We start from the raw sequence: 22,270 nt of genomic DNA, 5'->3' as shown, positions 1-22,270 counted from the left end.
GGGAAGGTTATGGGAGGGGTGGCGGGAATCCCAGTGCCTTAAAACTGTGTCATATAATGCAATGTAATCAATTAAAAAAAAGAAAATTGCAAAATTTGAAAAATAAGTAGAGAAAGACATTAAGGGGTGGACACATTTATCATGATCCTGGGTCAGTAGAATTGGCATAATCAAAATGTTTATATAGCTAGAGGTCATACATGGGTCTAATGCAATTCCAATAAAAATCACAACATTCTTCTCAAAGCTGGAAAGATGATGCAAAAATTCATTAAAGCTGGAATGATAATGTGAACATTCCTCTGGAAAGAAAGGGGATCATAGATAGCAGTCCATATCAGAAGCAAATAGAGTTCAAGATTTTACTTTTCATAAAACAGCAACAGAAATAAGCATAAGAAATATATTTGCCCACCTTCTTATCTTAATTAAGTTTTAAAAATCTCTTAAGAGGTATTCAGAATATGTGCATTTAAAATCAGGGTAATTCAAAAAGTTACTAGAAAGGTGGAATTAAAAGTATGAATTTATTTTGGTGCAATTTTATTTTTCATAATACAAGGAAAAAATCATGAAAAATCATGCATAGATTTCAATTTTTTATCAAAATAAGCTTGTACTTTTAATTTTGTTCTCCACTAGCTTACTCTCATTGGTATGTCAGGTCTCTGCTTATTTTGCTGTTGCTTTTGAAATAGCTTGAAATTCTTAGTCTTAACTATTTGTCTTTTTTCTCTTTCTGGCTTGGGGTGTTTCTAAAAGAGTAGCAAAGCAATTAAGGTGTTGATGCAAATGAGTAAATATTGACAAGGATGAGCAAAATTCCACCTTGACTGTGTAACCTTCTATGTGATTACAACAGTATCTTCTCTTGAGGAAAATTCCTTGAACTTCAGAATTGAGACTGGGTAATCCTGATGTAACACTTTAGAAAAAGCTCCAAAGAAGATATTGAGACCAGGGTCTGGGTGGGTCTGATAGATTTGGTGAGCCTAAGAATTCAGGTGAGGAAGCAACTGTTTTGCCAAGCCACAAGCAGGGAGCTGGATGGAAAGTCAGGCTGCCGGGTTTAGAACCAGCACCCATGTGGAACTCTAGCTCTTGCAAGGTAGACTTTAATCTCTAAGCTAAAGCACCAGGCCCAATTTCTCTTTCTTGTTAATGTCCAGGACAGGGAGAATCTTCTCTTTGTTGCTGTAGGCAAAGAATCTGTTGCTGTGGTAAAGTATATATTTTACCACAGTTTCCCCTTGAAAGACCTAACAGCCTAAAGGCAACACCCAGATGTTTAGAGGAATGGCAAGAGTACCATTTGCACATGGACATAGAAGTGAACTTGCTCTATCCCACAGGCAGGGAAGAAAGGAGTGAAAATGCATATTCCATGGGTCCAAGTCTAAGGAAGTAGCAGAAATGATTGATAAGTTTTAAATAAGTATATGTCATAGGCTTAAAGATCCTTCCAAATCCCAAGGTGATGATCCTGTGATGTATTGAGATGGTTGGTGACACTAAGATAAATGACAAAAATAATCTGCTTCTTACAGAAAGTATTGAACACATTGGTCTCAAGGTCTTAATTGTATCAAAATGTTTTGTTCTGCAAAGATGCTTAGGACAAGAGAAAATAGATTGGGTGTTGTTTTTATGACCATTAATTCCATTAAGATAAGATATATCTAACTGCCAAGAGAGAGCAAGGTAACAGAGAGAGGAAGGAAGGACAAAGAATGAGAGAGGAAGGAAAGCAGGAGATGTGATTACATGGAATACTTCATAATCCATCAGACTCTGAACAGCAACTCATTGAATGGACTCCTTATGTGGAGATGAGGGAACAAGATTATAGACAAGGGCAGACATTTGGTGCAATGGTGAATATATCACTTCAGAAACTCATATCCCATATTGGAGTGCCTGTGCTTGAGTCATGGCTGTGTTCTTAATTCCAGCTCCTTGCTAGTGCACACCCCAGGTGACAGCAGATCACGCCTCAGGTAGGTGTATCCCTGACATTCATGTGGCTGGTACTTGGATTGAGTTCTGGAATCCCGGCTTTGGCTTGGCACAGTCCCGACTGTTGGGGGAGGGAGACATTTGGGGAATGAACTAGTGAACGGGATCTGTCTGTCTTTTCCAAATAAAAACAAAAAAGACTAAAGATGTAAACTAATTTACTCTAGCTCACACGTACACATTTTGCACAATGTCAAGTTGAGTAGAAAGATTATGAAAAAATAAGACTGTAAGTTTGAAAATATTATTTCAGATTTAGATCAGAAAAGATGGTTTGTCTCATAAAATTGTATTATAAGACAACATTTGCTTTTTAGGATGCTGGCATCATAGATTGCCTGCCCATCAATCACTGATAAATATGCATCAGTGAATATTGCATAAAGGATGCTGAAGAGCTCAGATGGCAGTGCCAGTCTGCCTTTACTGCAGCTACTTATGACCTCTCTGTGGCTCTTTCTCCTCTAAATAAAACTGAGGATGATAGTGTCAAAGTTTTGTGAGGATTAAGAGTTACAATAAAGGACACAATTGGAAACTTTTACATATGGACTGATTCTTAAAATAATGTTGTATGTATATTACATTTCTTGAGAATTATAGCTGTAATAAGTTCATGTAGAGAATTCTTCATGTTTTTTTTTTTAACCAAAAGCTGTAGTACTGTAGTATCTAGGAGTGAAGTGTGTTGATATTGTATTGTCTGCAACCAATCTCCTCTTCTATGGTTTGGTAAAAAATATATACATGTGCAGAGACACATAGAAGCATGGAGAGCATGTAAGTGTGGTAATATGCTAATCGTGGATGAATCTAGGGGAAAACACACTTTTAGGGTGCTCATGTAGTAGTATTTCAACTTTTCTGCAGACTTCATTTTTTTTTCAAAATAAAAAGTTACAGACAATGAACTGGTACATGTAACATAGAACATGTAGCTGTGAGTGCCAAATCACTTTTAGTACAGTGTTCTTCATTTTCTGAGTATGATGTCTAAGCATTTGCCTGGTTGTATAGTATATGTCTAAAATATTTTATCAGTTAGTAAGTTTAAAAAGAGAAATAATTTTTTCACTATTCTTACTCCTTCCAATTATTCATAACTACTCACATTTGAAATTTGTTTTTAGATTAACATTAGAAGCATAAGTTGCCATTAAGTGTGAGTGTGTGTGTTTAAGAATTTTTCTGTCTTCTGCCTCTTACCTCTTTTGAAATCAAGTTAGTTATGGGTAGAATTTTCAGAGATAGCACAGGACATTCAGTGAAATTTGGATGTTAGAGACATGGTAAATTGTCTATTTAGTTTTAATATGTCCAAAATATTTCACAAACTGACTTATTTATATTAAAATGACTAATGGTTCTCTGGAATGCAAATTTAAATAGATGTCCAATATTTTGTGTTTGTCTAATCAATCAAGTCTAATGAAATGTATCCCTTCCCATTGTATGTATGGCTGCCATTGTCCACAAGCCTGGCATTATCTTAATTATGAGAAAATATTTACGATGTTCTGAGTTTAAACTCATAGTGGAAATAAGCTTTTAGCTGAATTTTATTGACTTTACCTTTTTTCTTTCTGACTTCTCACATTTCTTCATAATTATAACACATTTGAAAGATTGCATTTTTATTTGAGATAAAGCCCCTGGATAGATCACATAAAATACATGAGGATGTTAATTAAACTTAGTACACAGTGTTACAAAGGCAATATGATTAAGGAACTGCACAGTTATTGTACACAGCATTATTAATGTCAATGAATTTCTTCTTAGAAGCATTTTTCATAGAAAGAATTTGCTTTTGAAGTTGGCAAACACAAACACTATTTGTCGAGTTACCACTTCAGAAAATTCCATCAAATTTGATCTCATGGGTTGATGTGTCATTCAGTAAGTGGCCCTGATTGACACAAGGAAAAGCATCAAGCAGCCCATTGTTTGCAAAAGCAATTACAGAAGATTATTCTGGAACAGTAGCCCCGTCCCACATTGTAATATGCACATTTGTTATATTGCACCTTCCTGAGTTGAGCTTTGAAAATTGTGGACAGCTGCAATGCCAGGGCAGAGGCATTGCCCTTCACTGGTGGTAGTAGTAATCCTGGCCCTCGTAGCCCTCATAGCCACGCCCTTTGTAGTAACTGTACTCATCCTCATAAGCTCGGTAATTGTCCCCACGCGGTTCCCCATGCTCGTTTTCATAGACTTCGTAGCCATGGTCATATTCAGGATTACCTATTTGCTCATACTCCCCCACGTACTCAGCTGCTGCGGTTGTTCCAAGTGGCGGGGAGGTGGTCTCATAGACCTCCTGGGGTGGCGGTGTAGGTTCCAGCCCACCTTTCAGAGAGGTGGGGGTCCCGGAGCTCTCGCTGACCTGCTCTGCCTGGGCCATGGTTCCTGCTGCGTTGGTGGCCGTGACACTCTCCTCTTGACCTTCTTCCCCGTTGTCTCCACCACTGCTGCCATTGCCATTTTCCACCTCTGTGCTGTTGGTGCTGGTGCCGTTAATGCTCTGCTCGTTTTCATCAACTTCTGCCTCATTTTCTTCGTTTTCATCTTCTTCTTCTTCCTCCTCCTCTTCATCACTTTCCTCCTTGTTTGCAGCCTTGTTTTCTGGATTTCCACTCTGGAAGGAAGAGTTGAAAGAACCCAAATGGAGGTGTGAAAAAATTTTTTAAAGCCTTCTCTTCATCCAATACATTACTCTGTCCTGACAGGCTTGTTGTGGACACCGTTTTGAACGGAAGCCAGTCTCATGAAAGAACTGGTAAGGACATCAAACATTCAGGATGAGCAGCTTTGTAGTGGGTCTTATTGGGGGAAGGCTGTAACTGATTAACTCCAGAGGGAAGGGGAGGGAGAACATGTATCTTGCAGCTATGAAATTTACTCTTTTCATCTTGGAATTGGAAATGTGATTCCATTTTTACCCATTTCTTGCTACTTACTCAGAATCTTTTATTACAAGGTGGGAAGTCCTCGTCTTAATAACACTGGGAATAGCATTTGGGAAAAAAAGCTTCCTTGATTTCCCTGCTAGCACAGATTGTAACTGTTCTCACTTTGTCAATAAGTTAATGAAGATAATGCCAAACACTGTGCATAGTGTTGGGGTAGCCTTAGACTTCAGTAACAAAACCAAACCAGAGTGAATGCTTGGAGGAATTATTACCTTCTTGGGAAGCTGGATTCCAGCTAATCCTATAGATTCTGTTCCAGGTGTGATCTCTCCATAGTCTGCAGTTGTGAGAGGAAGTGTGCTGTTCTCACCCTCAGATTCTTCATCTTCGCTTCCGTTTGACTCTTCATTGTTTTCTTCTTCATTAGAAGTCTCCTGATGAAAATATTCACAGCAAGAAATATGACTAGCTGGACTATGGCTCAAGAGTCTGTGGAACTATGAACCATTATTTGGAAAACTGTTGCATCCCTCTGGTTGCTATCATCCAGAGATGACAATTCAGCCTTTATCCATTGCACTTCCCACTTCTAAAAATTCAGTTAAAAGCTATTTAATCCTATTTGCTGCACCATAATATATTTTAGATATTTCTGCTCCCCATTTTCTTGATTTCAGGCATTTGTGCTTAAAAAGTATTTACTAGCTTACTAGAATGGCAAAAAGAATGCAAGAAGTAAGTTTTTGAACACACAGAGCAATTGATATCCTTACATAAGGATGTTGGAAGCTGAGTGTAACTGCTTTGGAAAGCTGTTAGGTTGCATCAACTAAGGTTGAACATATGCACCAGCTTCTGATTCCTATATTTTATCTTTACACAAACTGACTTTTAAAAGTGAATTTTTTACATGAATATGAAGTTCTAAAATAGCAATTCTTTTTCAATAGTCTCAACTCCGACACTACTCAGATGTATGCCAACAGAAGAAAAATACATTGTGGTACATTCACATAATAAGATAGAGAGTGTCAATGAACACTCTATAACGACAGAATAGCATATATGACTCTTTCGAATGGAGAACATCAGGATAAGCCACAAATAAGAGAGTACAAGCTGGGGCAAGCATTGTGGCGTAGTGGTAAAATGCTGCCTTACAGCATCAGCATTACATATGGGTGCTGGTTTGAGATCTGGATGCTTCACTTCCAATTTGGCTCTCTGATAATACGCCCGGAAAAGCAGTAAAAGGTGGCTGCCTAAGTGCTTGGACCCCTGCACTCATGTGGAAGACCTGGAAGAGCTCCTGGCTTCTAGCTTCAGCCTGGCCAGCCCTGCTTGGTCATTATGGTCATTTGTGCAGTGAACCAGTGGGTTGAAAATATCTCTTTCTCTCAGCCTCCCTCCCTCTCACTATAACTGTGCCTTTTAAATAAATAAAGATTCTCTAAACAATGATGTCTGCTTTATATGTAATTACATATGTAATCAACAAAAACAGGCACAAGTAGTCTCTTAGGATTTCCTAACAGAGGTTGCCCTGGTGGGAGTTGGTTAATACATGGAGTGTAGTCTAGGGCTTGTGCTGCTTTTTGGTGTGAGTTCTGGCTTCAACTTAGTGTTAAAATTCTGAAACTTCAATGATCTTTACACTTGGTAGTTGTCATTATATGTATTTCAGTAAAATGTGTTATTAAGGTGAAGCTAAGCAGGAGTAAAAAATGTCTGGTCATGAAGGACATGAAGAAGATATGCTTAAGTGCTTTCTTCATCCACACACAGTTTCTGGGTACTCTAAATTTAACCTGAATCATCAATAGCATTTTAAGAAGATACAGAAAAAAAGAGGTTCTGTAGTTTCTTCAGGATGGAAGATTCCTGGCTTGATTCATCCACTATTCCATGATTATTTTTAATGAAGGATCTTTGGAATACTTATTCCTCTGAAGTCTCAACAAAATCATTAAATATTTGCTGGGCATCATGCATGTGTAAGAAATTACGGTAAGCTTAGAATTGTATCTGAAACACATGAAATCTGTTCTCTTTATATCAATAAAAATAAAAAATTATTCCCATTAGTTTGAGGGAGTGTAAGGAGGTTGGTAGGGTTCTTCCTCAAAACGTGGATTTAAGTTCTGGAAAGGTAGTAAGTATTGGGTGGGGCATGATTTTATCAGCACCCAGACTATCCTAAGCTTCTTCCATCCTCAACCATCGTCACAATAAATGACAGACCATTGCCAAAATGTATGCAATCACATGGGGAAATTTGAGGCAACTGTACAGTTGCTGTGTAGCAAATAGCTGTAGCTAAATGGGTGACTAGCTACTTGTGTCTGTCTGCTATGTGGAACTCCAGGTACTTTTCATGGGATTCTGTAGGTGGTATTTTTCCTGGCACTGGCCTGGCATTCTTTTAAGGCCTTCCTTCAGGCTATCAGTGTAAATTATAGTACAGACAATGTTACTCTCGTGGGTTAAAAAAAACAAACAAACTAATAATTTCTCACCTTTCAAGTTCCCACACCATTTTGTTTTCAAGATGTTATTTATACATGATCCCTTTTTGACTGTCATTGTCCATTCACAAATAGCACTTAAGAATAGCTCAATTTAGAAGATTCCCTAACCAGCTATAATTGACCATCCAGGAAAATACATCCTAATTGGTATGTTGCCTTAGGCAAGAATGTCAGTCATAAACATGTTAGCACAATATCCAGAATATGTAGATCAGTTCTAGCCATAGACTATAGCAAGCTACAGAACTAGGGAGGAAACTATCTAGACATTCAGAGTATTTGCATTTCTGTATGAGTATAAGTCGCTCTGTTAGATAAAATGTAAGGAGTTATTGTTGAAAAGAACAATTCTGTCCTGTGGCTTATGAAAGGCAGATGTGTCATGATAATTGTCCTGAAGATGCCATTTGACTTTTATGCACTATCCCATTGGTACATGGAGTTTTTAAAGTCTGTTGCTTTTAGAAGCCATTGTACCATAATTAGGATTATTATTTGTCTTCTGCCATTATGTTGCATTGATCTAAATATAAATACTACTGTCTGTTGCCCCTAAAAGATTTTATGTCTTTCATTTAAAATGGAGATACTTCTGTATTTGTGTACTATGTACAGGTAAATTTAACCCCAAACTTTAATAGTGCGATTTTAATTATTCTAATTTAAATAATATTCCAGCCAAGCCACTGGTAAGGTGGGAACAGCAATTTACTGAGTCTATACTTGAGTTGACTGATTTCCTCTTTCTTTCTCTCTCTCTCTTTGTGGGTATGTGTGTGTTGTGTGGTTTATTAGGAAAAGACTACAAAAAAATTCTTACCTGTCCCTCTTCCTCTTCATCTGAGCTATCGCCATTTCCATTTTCTTCAGATGAGTCACTGCCCTAAAATATGCACAATACACATATGTGAGCACATACATATTCAGTAACTGAAATAAGATATAGCCAAGTATTTACTCTAAGCAGCATTGCTCCCTTGCCTGAACTATTTTCTTAGACTCAGTGTTATGCTAGTATGAGAAAGAAATGAAGAAACGGTATGTGTGAAGTAAGATTAGACAGAAAGAAGTATTTTACAATGGTCAAGATAGAATATGGGATGATCAGTTTCAGCCCTTTAAAGTATTAACGGCAGTTGGAATATTTTGTGGGTTAATGCTGGAGTAATGAGTCTTGGCATTACTTACCTCGGAGGAAACAAAGGACCTATCTGCTCTGAATTTTAATATTACAGAAAAAGAACCGGACTCTCCCAGAAATTATGACTTATCCAACAAGTTCAAGGAAGACATCATGTTAAAGCACAGACCACATTTATGTAAATATAAAAATGAAGTTATGATTCATTTTCTCATAAGATATACATTTTTAGTCTGTAAGTAATAAACTGTCCTGGTATATTTATATTAGAATTTGATTTCAAAAATATTCATATAAATCTCAATAGCTTTCAGCCTGGTTAAAAATAATCCTAAAAAAAGGTTACTGTGTGTCAGTGAGTTAAGTGTGATAACAGATTAACTTGGCTTGCTTATTTAGGAATATTTAGAATACTATAGTTCTAGAATATTGAATGAAAGTGATTTACTCCAATGATTCTGCATATAATGATATGATTACAGGTTAATGAATTTTGAAAGGAAATAGAAACCTAAATTTCTGCTATTAGGATCTCAAAAACAGAAGAGAGAGTTTGAGGAGTTTTTCATGTTTCTTCCAGTGATAACCTAAATCAAATTGCCCTTCCTTTTCTGCAACCACTCCTAGTGGCATGGCATATGCAGAAGGATAGCTAGGCCAGAGTCTGCTGTTTCTCAGTCTACACGTTTTATCTTCAATTTATGACTCTGGAAAACATCTTGCACTTAGAAAACATAGCTGCAGAAGGACCACTAGTCTCTGGGTTTGAAACCAGACATGAGAAAACACCAGCCCGGGGCTGGCCCTGCTGGCCTCATTCAGCAGGTGGCCACGTCATCCACCCAAAGAAAGGGAATGCTTGTCCTTTTGAGCCAAGAATAACTTGAGGTGGAAAAGAGAATAATTAGCCCTGTTCTTCCACTGCTATGACCTTAATGATTATACCTTCCACAGCCCAGAGAGAGACTAGAGCAGAATATTATTTCTGTACTGTTTCTATTTGTTGATCAAATTAAATATACAGGATGGTATATTTGTGTAATGAGAGCTGTTTTTCTCAGTGGGAGATGTTTCAGGCATTTAACCTACTTCCTCATGATTTTCTCCATAACTCAACCACATTGCTCCTCAATTACTACCTACAGTGAGCAGGGTTTAAAAGCCACATGAAACATTCTGAGACTTTGGAATTTCCCCTTAATCTTTTCTTCACTTATGCCTGATCATCAATTTGTCTCTATCTTCTGGTGATTTTTTTCAGAAGTCTGAAATGAAGTCATGTATGAAATATATGCATGGATACAGATGTAGAAAGAATTAATGAATGGACAACACTGAAAGCTCACAATAGCTGTACCCAGCTGAGTCTTATGAACAAATTTAAATTCTTGCTCTGTAAGAAATCACATACTGATCAAGAAACATTTGAATTATAAAATTCTTTCTCAGTCATAACAACATAAAATTATTTCTCAATTAATGATTTATTCAATTTGTTCATATTTTAGTTTCTATAATCTGTCATAGATTAGCTATAGCAGAGTGTTGATAGCTTTGCAAACCACATAACATATGTCATGCAAGTTGCTATTCTAGAAGTTATTTGTATACATAAACATTTTTGTGAATAAAGCATGCATTCCAAGGAAATTGCAGCTTACTGCAATTTGAAGTGACAATCTGAGCACTAACTACCTTCTTTAGGAGAAACCAGATTTTGAAAAGCAAGAGAATTAGGTCGGGAATAAAATAAAATAAAATAAAATAAAATAAAATAAAATAAAATAAAATCTAAAATAAAATGAAATAAAATAAAAATCTGATTTTCCAAAATTTTTGTGCCAAAAGAAACTTACCTTTTAGTTTCATTTCCCATGAATTTTTGAAATACTCTCTTACTAAATCAGATAGATTTGGATTGAGAAATGAATTTTATTGAATTTTAATTTAAAATAACTAAGAACTTTTACATTATTTGTAAGAGATTTAACTGCATATTGTTTCACATATTGCATTTTGTGTATTATTAATCTACCTAAAGAGCTATGACATTTGAGCCTATCAATAATGCAAAATCTAACTACTAACATTTTATTATGGATACTTTTAATTGGATAACACATGTATATCTGTAAAAATATCTAGGTAACAGGAAATGTTTTTAAGATTCTAATATTTCAGAAAAGGTGAGATATAGTGAGAAACTTGAACTGATTATTTCCATTGAGTTAAAGAAAGAAAAAAGAATAGTCTTTCAAATGAACAGTGTTTATTTATGGACCTGAGGTCAACTCAGGCATAGGAGATAAATCTGAAACCCACAACTCTTGTATCATTTATGCTCGTATTTCAGCGGCCACTCAAATTCCCCATAATTATGATGGCACTAGAAATACTTGAAGACAATCATTTCTCATTGTATGAGTTGGAGGGGGTTAGCCCAACATATGGTGAGCTGCTTTGCCAAGCCACTGTGCTAGGACATTGTTTTCTGAGCCCTGACTGCTTTTAGTGTCTCAGGAGTCCTGGATCAAATGCTGCATAATTGGAACCCTGTATTGTGGAATAAATAGTATGGTTTTGCCTTGTGGTATATTTAAAATCAACAGCATGTTCCGTGCTCTCCACATTTCTAAGACCTTGTCACAGCTAGCCCAGCAAACATGGACACTCTTTCTTATTGTTTTAGTGATTTTTCCCTTGTGTTTACAAATGTTACAGAGGTTTTCCTTTTGTTATAAATAAGTTTTCTAGCACTCATGAATCTCTCTCTCTCTCCTCTGTGGCTTTAGGACACATTTGTTATAATTATTTTCCTATATATGATTTAGTGTTTTGGTCATCTGCAAGGACAAAACTCCAGAAAGTCTTCATTCATTATCCCAGAGTATCAGGGTTCTTTATCTGAGACTATCTATCTATAGTCTCTGCTTTTTATTTCCTCTGCTATTTACAGAAGTCTAAGTTGTCTGTTGTAAATAGGTTGAATAATAGTTATCAATCAACTACAATGCGCCAATTACTGACTTTTCCACTGACTACATTTTCAACAAATAATAAGGCTCTATACATTTGTGAGTTCATCCAATGTGTGTGTGCATGTGCTTCTTATGTCATTTTAGAGTAGGCCCAAATGATTTTGTGTGTTACCTCTGTTTTAAAAATGAGGCATACAAGTAAACTTTGTTTTATGACATTAAAAACAAATATTTCATAATAAGCAGCTTTTTGACTGAATATTGGTGAGAGTTGAATTTAGACATTTTTTGTGCTTCAATTTTCTCTCCTTTCAATGGGAATAGATGAGAAGTAAAATTAAGCCTTATACTCACTTGAACTGCAAATCGTTTTAGAGGAGGGTAAAAATAGCCATACTTGTGGAGATAGTACCGTGGTCTGAACTTGAAGACCTAAATAAACAAAACAAACAACATAGTTGCATCCAATGCGTAATAAACACATAGAGGTATGGACAGAGCCAAGAAATATACTAAAAACCTTTACCCCATTTTCTTCAGAATCCCCTAATTTGGGTCTTCGGTGGAAATGTTTCATCTGTAAGAGAGCACTTAGTCATTATGTATATTTCCTTTTACATAAAAAGGTAAAAACACAAGTATAAATAGCTTTTTGATAAAGAACTTACTGAGAAAGCACAGGCTATACCCAGAATGCTGAGCAAAATTAAAGCAGTCTTCATTTTGGTGATTGCTTCTGCAATAAATGAAGTAGTAAGGTGGTAAATAAGTGCTAAAATTAAGAGCCAAGAGCATAACACTTGTTTATACTAGAAGATGAAGCATTAAGTTTGCTTTCATTTGTGTACAATTGTCATTTAGAATAATTGAAACTAAATTATTTCCTTCACATAAGTCATTTGGGTTAACATTGAGTCCACAAGTTTAAGTCATCTTGAATTTGTATTTGGCTTTAACCTGTTTGCAGCGTGACTTCAATCAGGAGCATCATTTCATCATCGCAAGGGCCTGTGAACACCGAGGAGCACTTCACATTGGGGTGAGCGGGCCACTGGGTGAGTGGGTCACTGACTTAGCAGCATCAACTAAGTACATTGAGTTGTTAATGTAATTATGTGCCTTGTTTGATTATAATAAAAGACTAACCACAGGAAATATTCTCATAGAATGTAGCATCCTATAACTAGCTCTAAGGTTGATCCTGTGAGATGAATTCTTCAGTTTACTCTTGGGCTATGAGGGGCAAATCTCAGATTAAGTTAGAATCCAGCTCAGTTTATGTTCCCCATCTGCTGGCGGGATAAATCAGCAATCTTCAGGGTCAGGTGATGGATATGGATGGAGACTTCGGTTCTATGGAAACATTGAAGATACAATTTTCAAAATGGGACTAGTCTCTAAATAATCCTTGGGTTATGTTAACTGCCATGCAGAAAACCTCAGTGCCATTTAAATTCTTCTTAAGAAAAAGATTATAAATACTATTCTGTTTTAGTGTTACTCTGTTTAATGGATTTTTATTTAAAATTCTACTGTAGAGCTTGACCAAACTTAGTTGGACACCACTTAATGACCACTGGTTGTACTCACAGACACATTTAACTGATCACACTTTTGCATACGTAGTTACAGCACTGACAGCAATATGGACGTAGTATGTAATGGTGATGGCAGCCTCCCCAGAAATATACTTCAAGAAACAATGTTTTTACTTGTTCCCTTCAGGTGGCTTTTGTGTTTTATCATTCTCACCCAATATAGATTGCATCCTAATTGATAAACATTTCTTTGAGTTTGAGGCCTGCAGAAGCGATCGTTGATCTGGAGTTACACTCTGTCTTTATTGGTAGTGTGTCCCTTAACTCTGATGTTTCCACATTTCCTCGAAGTCCTGGCCTAGGTGGTCATATGAGAATAAAGTTTTGCCCTTCAAAGTCTCCATCTGCTTCCTTTGTTATTGGGGTACTCTGAAAAATACTTTGCACTTTGACACCCAAAGTTAAGCTCGTTAGACGGCTGGAACACTATTACATTGCAGATCTATGAAATGAGTTCAAATTAAATTAAAGGGCTAAAAATTCAAGCACATATAGCTGCAGAAAGTTTTGTTTCCATAAACTGAATAGCAACCATAAAAAAAACTAGCTAGATAGAAACGTGGCAGGGATAATAATAATAACAGCAGCAGCAGCAACAACAATAATAATAATGATAATGAAAAACAAGAACCAAGTGATTCCTGAAGTCACAACTGGGGACCTACATAAATCTCATTTTATTTTATTCTGTGATTCACAAAAAACGAAGACCTGTTTCATGACCACTACTAACCTAGACAACAATCCAGACATTCTTGAAGACCATTTTGAGAAATTAATTACAAATTTTTATTGGGAAGAGTCAGATGAATCATACAAATTAGCCATTTCCTTAGTACCGCACATTTTCCTGCACTGATTTAGAGCTATAGCATATTAACACTTTAAAACTTCATGTATAACATACTAAAAAGATTATCCACAAAAAAATACAGACTAAGTATAATTAAAGGAGAAATGCGCCTATATCAAGGCAGAGTTTCAAATGCAACATAGTGTTTCAGTTAGGTTATTGTGGATGCATCAGAATGAGAAAACACATTTTAAAATGATGTGTAGAAATAGAAACTAAGAAGCTTAATTTTCTAGTCCATGTGATAACATTTTAAGAATAAGAATTTATGTACAAGTTAATAACATTAGTCTTAAAGAATCTAACATCATGGCTATTCCACATAATGTAAGAACATTTAAGTTAAAAGAGCAAAGCCAAGTCCAGAGATGGAAATTGTAGTGTCTGATCCAAGGCAATGAAAACGTCCTATTTGAGCTTACCCTTCAGCCGTCCTGGAGTGAGGAGGCAAGCTGAACAGTGAGTGGCACAGATTGAATGTGTTCTTTGCTCTCCCACTCACTCATTCACTTAGTCTCGCAGGCTATAAACCCTTCTTTGCCTTTCAACAGCCAATCACTGCCTCGGCCAAGGTGATGTCAGAATGTGGATTCTCACCAGAAAACCCCTAAACTTCAACACTTTTTCAAGACACAGGCTGAGTTGAATAAACATGAAACGTGGTTCTAGTGCCAAGAGGTTTGCATTGTGGAATTTAATTGAAGGTTGAGATGAAGATGAATAGCTTGAGTTCCGAATATATATAATAATATACTGGATTGAATTAAAATAAATAGAAAAAGATTTAACCATTTAAAATTTCATAATTTTGCAAGCTTTTACTTGGTGAAATGAAAGAAAAATTTACTATTGTCAGATACAATCCTATGTTAGTTTGGTTTTTTAAAATAAAGGAATTTAATTTCATGGGAAAGAAGCTTGTGAATAAATAACATATATTTTAACACAAAGTGTTTTACACTTAAACCTGAATAAATTGCAGAGGTACATAAATTAAAACTGATAAGATAAATCAAGTCCACCAGATATTATCAGTTACATTTCCTAACCACATTGCTGAGGTTAGAACCTAAAACTTTTGGGAAACTTTGCCACAGAGAGGAGAATTTTATCTTGTCTCCTAAAATAAATATTTTTTGATTGTGCATTTGGGTGGTCCCTTCTTGTGCAAGTTATTCTCTTGGAATTTTGTGTACCTGTTTCTATTCATTTCTTATTTTTTTTTTCTGTGAGTATACACAAAAATGACTGTAGCTGGCAGGAGTTAGTTATTCATTGTTACAGAAAAATTCATAATAAATGAAAGTACAAATACTAATTTTTAAACTTCCAGTGGGAAATCTAGCTTAGTAGTTTACATGTTTCCCTCGTTCAGTTACTTTCAGTTTTCCTTCAATTGCAGGATTTATTTGAGAACTCCAGAATTAATAAATGTCATCTTTAAATTGTGCCAGTCACTCTGTGAGGTTCTTTGGATAAGTCTGGTTTTACTTCAGAAATTTGCTTGGAGTATATGGACTCATAAAGACAGAAGTTGATTCTTTTAATTCAATTCAACCTCATAAATACAGTTCAATTTACCAAACCTTGAATTATTGAGTTTGCTACTGGGCCAGACAATGTTATGGGACTTCGGGAGCCAAACAAGAAATATCTGATCCCTGTCTTTAAACATTTCACAATCGTGTAGAGAGACAAACATAGGGCTGCAGGGTACAGCAACCAAAACATCCCCGAGGGCCAGAGACATCACGAACGTAGAGATGCTTGACACTGGCTGACCAACGACAGTGGGTCTGGCCCTGATGCAGAAGTACAGATATTATAGTTCTTCACAAGGTAAATGTTGTCAAGAAGAGGAGAGCAATCTTGGGAATGCATTCAAAAATATGGAAGCGTAGGGAACTGTGTAACATCACCATGTTGTGTTCACGAATGTGTACATACTAGTTCTTACTTTCACTGTTTCATTCATTGCACACACACACATACACACACAACAATTCTGATATTCTTCCCATTATTCGGGTGATATAATTGAGGCACAGTGATGATTACGTATGCTTTGGATTGCACTGATAGTAAATGGGGGGATCCAGGCATCAAAGATAAGTTTGTCTGAAACTGGAGTCCGCCTACTATGTTTCTTCATTATCACATAATGAAGCTTCACTAATACAGTAGGATGGAATATAATCGGTGGACAGAGGAGGTTGGTCATAGTCAACCCCAGATGATGAGGAACCTGCGGGTCGCATTGAGGAGGAGAGACTGCATCACAGAAACGGAGATAGCAAAGGGTTAAACAGAAAATCACTGTGCTCTGGTCTGCAGCTGAGAAAAGCCTTGCTGACAAGGGAGAGACCTGCTTGGGGAAGGCCTGGCTGCTGAGGACCACAGGAGCTTCCATGGTGCAGGGGAGCGATGACCAAGCTCTGAATCACAGCAGAAGTGGGGACGCGGAGCAGGAAATAAAGCACAAAGATGTTAAGTAGGTAAAATCGGTGTGGCTTGGTTGAGACAGGAGATGTGGACAAATCCTAAACGCCTGCTAGACTTCTCGTTTGATTTTGTGGCTGGCATATCTTAGACAGCAGTGAGTGACCAAGTGACCAAGTGAAAAGTGAAAAGTGGAGAAAAATAACAACCAAAGACTAGAGTTTATTCTCTTTCTTCTTAAGATTTATTGATTTTTATTGGAAAGGCAAATCTACAAGGAGAAGAAGAGACAGAGATGGAGAAACAGAAATCTTTCAACTAGAATTGAGAGCAGAGCCAGGACCCAGACCTAGCATTCTGATGTGTGAGTGCATGTCCCCAGCAGCATATTAAGAGCTGTGCCAAACTTGCATCTCTCCAGGATAGTTTTGAAGCACCCTTGTACAAAAACATGGAAAATAAATCCATTGAGACATATTCAACAAAATTGCAAAATGTTGGGAGCTATAGGATGTATGACCAGGTGTGTTAATAAAATAGGCAAGAAAAGGAAGCAGCAGGTAGGAGAATCTTTAGGTTAAAAAGGAGTCCAAAGACGCAGCTAAAGAGATTATAAAGCAATCGGAGAAATGCTAGATCTAAAATATTTTGTGATATTGAGGAGTTACTAATTTTGGTTATGATGCTATCATTATTTCTTTTAAAATAATTTTTACTTTTTGAGGCAAAACAGTTAAGTTGAGGTAACGGTATCACATTGGTGTTTGGTGAATTAATAATAGATTAATGGAGGTCAATGAGACTTCTCTCTGGTTTTGTGTGTTTTAAATATTCTATAAATAGAGTTGTTATCCTCTCTTGTAAAAGATATTTATTTATTTTTATTGGAAAGGCAAATATACAGAGAGGAGGAGAGGCAGAGAGTAAGATCTTCCATCCAATGTTTCACTCCTCAAGCAGCCGCAATGGCTGGAGCTGCGCCGATCTGAAACCAGGAGCCCAGAGCTTCTTCTGGGTCTCCCAGACGGGTGCAGGGTTCCAAGGTTATGGGCCGTCCTTGACTGCTTTCCCAGGCCACAAGCAGGGAGCTGGATGGTAAGCGAGGCTGCTGGGATTAGAACCTGCACCTATATGGAATCACAGCGCATTCAAGACAAGGACTTCAGCCGCTAGACTACCATGTTGGGCCCGTGTTTTCCTCTTTTAAGGAATTCATTGAACTAGGTCTTCTCTAAGGCCTTTTCAGTTTCTGACATTCTGTGATTCTTTACCTTCTTGATGTTATGGAACCTGGCATTCCCTTTTCAACAGTCCTCTAGGTACTATGTCAATTAAATTTACTCATCTATGCTTTTTGGAGAGTATTTCCCAAGGAGTAGTATTGGAGAAAATCACAGATCTTGACTAACTTTGCTTTTCCTGTAATCAGGGCTGTCCCAACAATGGCTTTGATGCAATTCCAATGATCACAACACTGCATTTAGGTGGGTTGTCAGGAGCTGGTTCTCATAGGTGGAATGTGAGCAGTCATTCATCTCCCAGGATCAACCGCACTGGGAGATGAGTCATTTCTGAGAAAACTCCACCCTCCATGTGATGAACCCTCTTTCTTACTTGTCACAATATTGGTCGTCAAGTCCTATTAACACCACGTCTATGTTTCCTTTGGAATCTAACCTCCCTTCTAGTCACTTCTATCTTGGTTTAAGTCCTTATTACTATCACACTACTGTAGTCATTGAATTGTGGGCATGTTGCCTACGTCCCTAACCACTCACTTCTATAGTCACACAACTTGGAAGCAAGTATTGACATGAAATCCTCACGTTATGTCTAAGTTATATCTTGCTAACTTTTATTTTGTCATTTTTACTTTAATTTTTTTTTCAATAAAATCTCAACGCACTGTGATAGAACACTAAACTAAGCTTTTCCTTCTTAAATCTCAGACAGTGTTGTCAAGGATTGACACAGTGTTAACTTAGCAGATCTCTACAACTTACTCACTACGAATTACTGAAACTTTATGCCTTTGATTAGCAACCTTCCTTTTCTCTCTTATGCCAGTGTCTAAACTGCTATTCTCCTCTCTGATTTTATGAGCTTGACTGTTTTTTAAAAAAAAGTCTCACAGAAGTAGAAACACACAGTGCTATTTTACTGGACTCATTCACTTGGCATAATAGCCCTTAGATTAATCTGTGTTATTTTGTACAGAATCTACCTGTCCCTGCTACTTTTTTTTTTAAGACGGAGAGATAAAGGAAAAGAGGTCTTCCATCCACTGGTTCAAACCAGATTGCTGCAGTAGTCATGGTTGGGCCAGTCTGAAGGTAGGAGATAGGAGCTTTACCTGGTCTTTTACGCAGGTGCAGGAGCCCATGCATGTGGGCCATGTTCAGTGGATTTCCAGGAGCAGAAGTAGGATGTTGGATAAGAAGCAGAGCAGTTGGGACATGAACTGGTGCCTATATGGGTTGTTAGCATTTCAGGCAGAAGCTTTTTATTACTATTATTATTTTACTTTACTATTACATGAATTAGTTCCATAGGCTCTGGAATTTCTTTTCCTTCCTCCCCTGATCTCTCCCACCTGCCCCCCCTTTTCTCCCATGTCATTACAATACTATAATCCTTCACAATCAGTCATTAAGTCCATCATTCTGCTATTTAAATTGTATCTTGACATTGTAGGTATGGACAATGGCATCCTGTATCATATGCTTTCTCTGATATAAGGCAACTTTCATGCAAAATGACATCAATAGTCTTTTCAATACCATTTTTGCTGCATCTCAGGGGGTTTCATATTTTTGTTTTAATTTTCATTTCTTCAAAAACATTTATTTTTGTTAGTTTCCTCACTCATAGGTCTCACAATAGCATCGTTTGCTTCAGCAAGGTCTTTGATTTTCTTTTTCGTTTCTTCAGTGACACATTGGTCATTCAGCAGTATGATATTTAACTTCGTGTTGTAAGTTTTCTAGTTTTCTCTTTGTTGATTTGCTTCATGATTTTTCACTTAAGCGGTTGTGTAGTAATTGTGCAGTAAAGACTGTCACATACAGATGTGAGGATACAATGCAGTGTACATCTCTACTTCCAAATCAAAGATGGACTCCCAATGAAACTCTTGGATGTATCTTGACAATAGGCAGCAGCCTTACCCACTAAATCACAGCACAGTTCATTTGTTTGAAAACCATAGAGACAGACAGAAAGAGATCCCACCCATTGTAACTAAAGTCAGGAGCCAGGAACTCAACTCATGGTCCCACAGTCATGGCAGACCCTAATTACTGGAGTCACGGCTGTTGCTTCCCAAGTGTCTCAATAGCTGGAAGCTGTGGCTAGGAGCGGAGCTGAGACTTTCTCCAAGATTTCCTTACTTTTTGAGGCTGAGTAATATTCCCTTTTATGTACATGTCCTTTATCTTCATTTAGTCAGTCCTTCATGGACAATCAGATTGTTTTCACATCTGACCATTGGGAATAGTGCTACAATGAACATGGGCTCGAGTCCAATTCTGTTGCTTAGAGGCAGGGTCAATGATTAATACAGGTTTTTTAAAGAATCTTCATAATATTTTCTGCAATGATTGTAACATTTTATATTCCTATCATTAATATACAAGCATTTCAATTTCTCCACATCCTTTCCAACATTCATTCTTAGCTTTTATTTTTTAATGACAGCCATTTGGACGAAAGTGTGGTGACCTCATTGTGATTTTGTTTTACATTTTCCTGACAATCAGTGATCCTGAAAACTCTTTTCATATCCATGTTGCTCATTTGTATGTTTTCTTTGAAGAAATTCTTATTAAAGTCCATAGCCCATTTTAAGGCATGAATTATTTATTTCTTTGTTTGCTTTTGATTTGTAATTTTCTTAATATATTGTGAAAAACAGACCCTCATGAGATTCTTGGTTTGTAAATAATTTTTTCTTTTTCATAAATTGCTTTCTTGGTAGCTCCTGGCTTTTAGAAAAATTCTTAACCTAAGTATACCTGGTCTCTACGTTCCTTTCTAATCTCATTTATTTCTTCTTGCCTGTTAGAACATATCTCACTTATGTTTGCATAAGAGTTATGAAGACTAAAATGTAGCTAAATACTTTCAAAACATTTTTTATATAAAGTCTTCTTGTAACTCCATTTTCAAGCTTATTTAGCTTGAACTTTGCAAAGTTTCTGATATTTCTCCTCTTATTTAACAAATAATGTTAGAACATTACCTATGCAGCATTATAATGATTTCTAAACACTCTACTCCTAGTTCTTTCTTACCTTCTACATCCAGTTCATTATTTTCCAATTCAAACCTTTACAAAATTCTCCTCAGCTGTGTCACTTTCGTACCCCATTGCCCAGTCTTCCTTAGGAACCCTATGATGCCCAGCTGGTCTTAAGCTGGTGAATCTTTCCCTAGTGTTTCCATCAATCCTGCACCTAGAATTTTATGCAACTAGTCAGCACAGGTGGTGGGATACATAAGAGTCAAGTTTTTATCTTTAGAATTTTTAATGCAATGATGCTCCTAGTATTCTTCCCCAGACTTCTCTTTTTTATGTGAAGATTAAGTAATGTTTTTTTCTAGTGCCACCCAACTTGCTAGCAAAATTTTCGTGCATTCCATATGGCAGAAATAACAAATACCAAACTTGCAGCTAATATAAATTCTTTTATTTGACACGTTCTGCGGCAGCAGTGGTGGTGGTGGATAGTCCCACGGTGTCTATTATTTTTCATTGGGATCATCTGGAGGGTAGATGGGATGTCAGATGGTAGAGGACTAGGAGACTGACTTTCACGATGTGGTTCCTGTCTCTATGCAAAACTTTCAACTTTACTTCTATTTTTCCAAATTCTCATAATTTAGGATTTTGAATGAGGGAATTAGAGCTAAATTTTGTTGTGTCACTGGCTTTCCCCATTGTCCATTTTCTTCCCACTGTACCAATTTTTCCTTCTTGGTTCCTAAATTAAATTTAAACCTCCCCAAAAAGACGGATTAAGTACTGAGGCTTTTGTTCGATGGAGCTCAGCTTTTAGAGTGCCGTAAACCCATAAACCTTTGTAATATCTAAGATCTTCTACCACCAAGAACTAGATTTTGTTTGTTCAGTGGGACAATACAGTTCTCTTGTTTTTTTGTGCCAGTAAAGTAGATATGATTATAATATACTTGTTGTACTTGTTCTGTCTTAGAGTCTTGGAACAATTCGCAGATAATGAATTTACTGGTCTGCTTATACATGGCAGGCATCCTGGAAATAGCACAGAATTTTTTCACCATTCTGTGTCAGCCACAGTTAAGAAAAAAAACAAACTTTTTTTCTGTAAGAGATGAAGGGTTACCTATAATTTCATTTTCATGCAGTAGCTTTCACTGATTGTATTTTCAGCCAAAAAAACATATTTTTAATTTCTCAGTGAGAAACTTTTCTGATGTTCTTTGATTATTCAATTATCCTGTGAATAACCTGCCACGTTTCATGAATGTTCATTTTGTTTTGTTTAGAAGTCTAATTTTTTTTTATCATATCAGCACATTCTTGGGTGAAGAACTAAGAAATCTGTTCTGAGAAATCATGATTTCAGGGATTCCACAACTGATAAATATAGTCTTTGATTTACTACAGGACTATGTTTTTGGTGTTCTTTAGGTTTTCCACTGTTCCAGACCTTCTGCAATAAGCCACAATAATAACAGTTTGTGATTACACACACACACACACACACACACACATTACTGTTAAGCCTATGTTACAGTTGTTCCATGACTTTGTACAATTTGGTC

At 36.7% G+C, this 22,270-nt stretch overlaps 1 protein-coding gene across 1 annotated transcript; it reads right to left on the bottom strand.

Annotated features, from left to right (window-relative positions):
* Positions 1-3,969: 3,969 nt before the first annotated feature.
* Positions 3,970-12,297, bottom strand: LOC121147397 (integrin binding sialoprotein). The gene is made up of 6 exons (XM_040967251.1): positions 12,244-12,297; positions 12,102-12,152; positions 11,930-12,007; positions 8,277-8,339; positions 5,201-5,362; positions 3,970-4,654 (listed from the first exon to the last, which is right to left on the bottom strand). Exons 1-6 carry the CDS (start codon positions 12,295-12,297, stop codon positions 4,106-4,108), a joined length of 957 nt encoding a protein of 318 aa, XP_040823185.1. The 3' UTR covers positions 3,970-4,105.
* Positions 12,298-22,270: the final 9,973 nt, after the last annotated feature.

The sequence above is a fragment of the Ochotona curzoniae genome, unplaced genomic scaffold (genome assembly GCF_017591425.1).
Source record: "Ochotona curzoniae isolate NIBS_2020 unplaced genomic scaffold, NIBS_Ocur_1.0 scaffold_4506, whole genome shotgun sequence".
NCBI lineage: Eukaryota > Metazoa > Chordata > Mammalia > Lagomorpha > Ochotonidae > Ochotona > Ochotona curzoniae.
The sequence above is the reverse complement of the archived record's forward strand: the minus strand, read 5'-3'. Positions and strand labels throughout refer to the sequence as shown.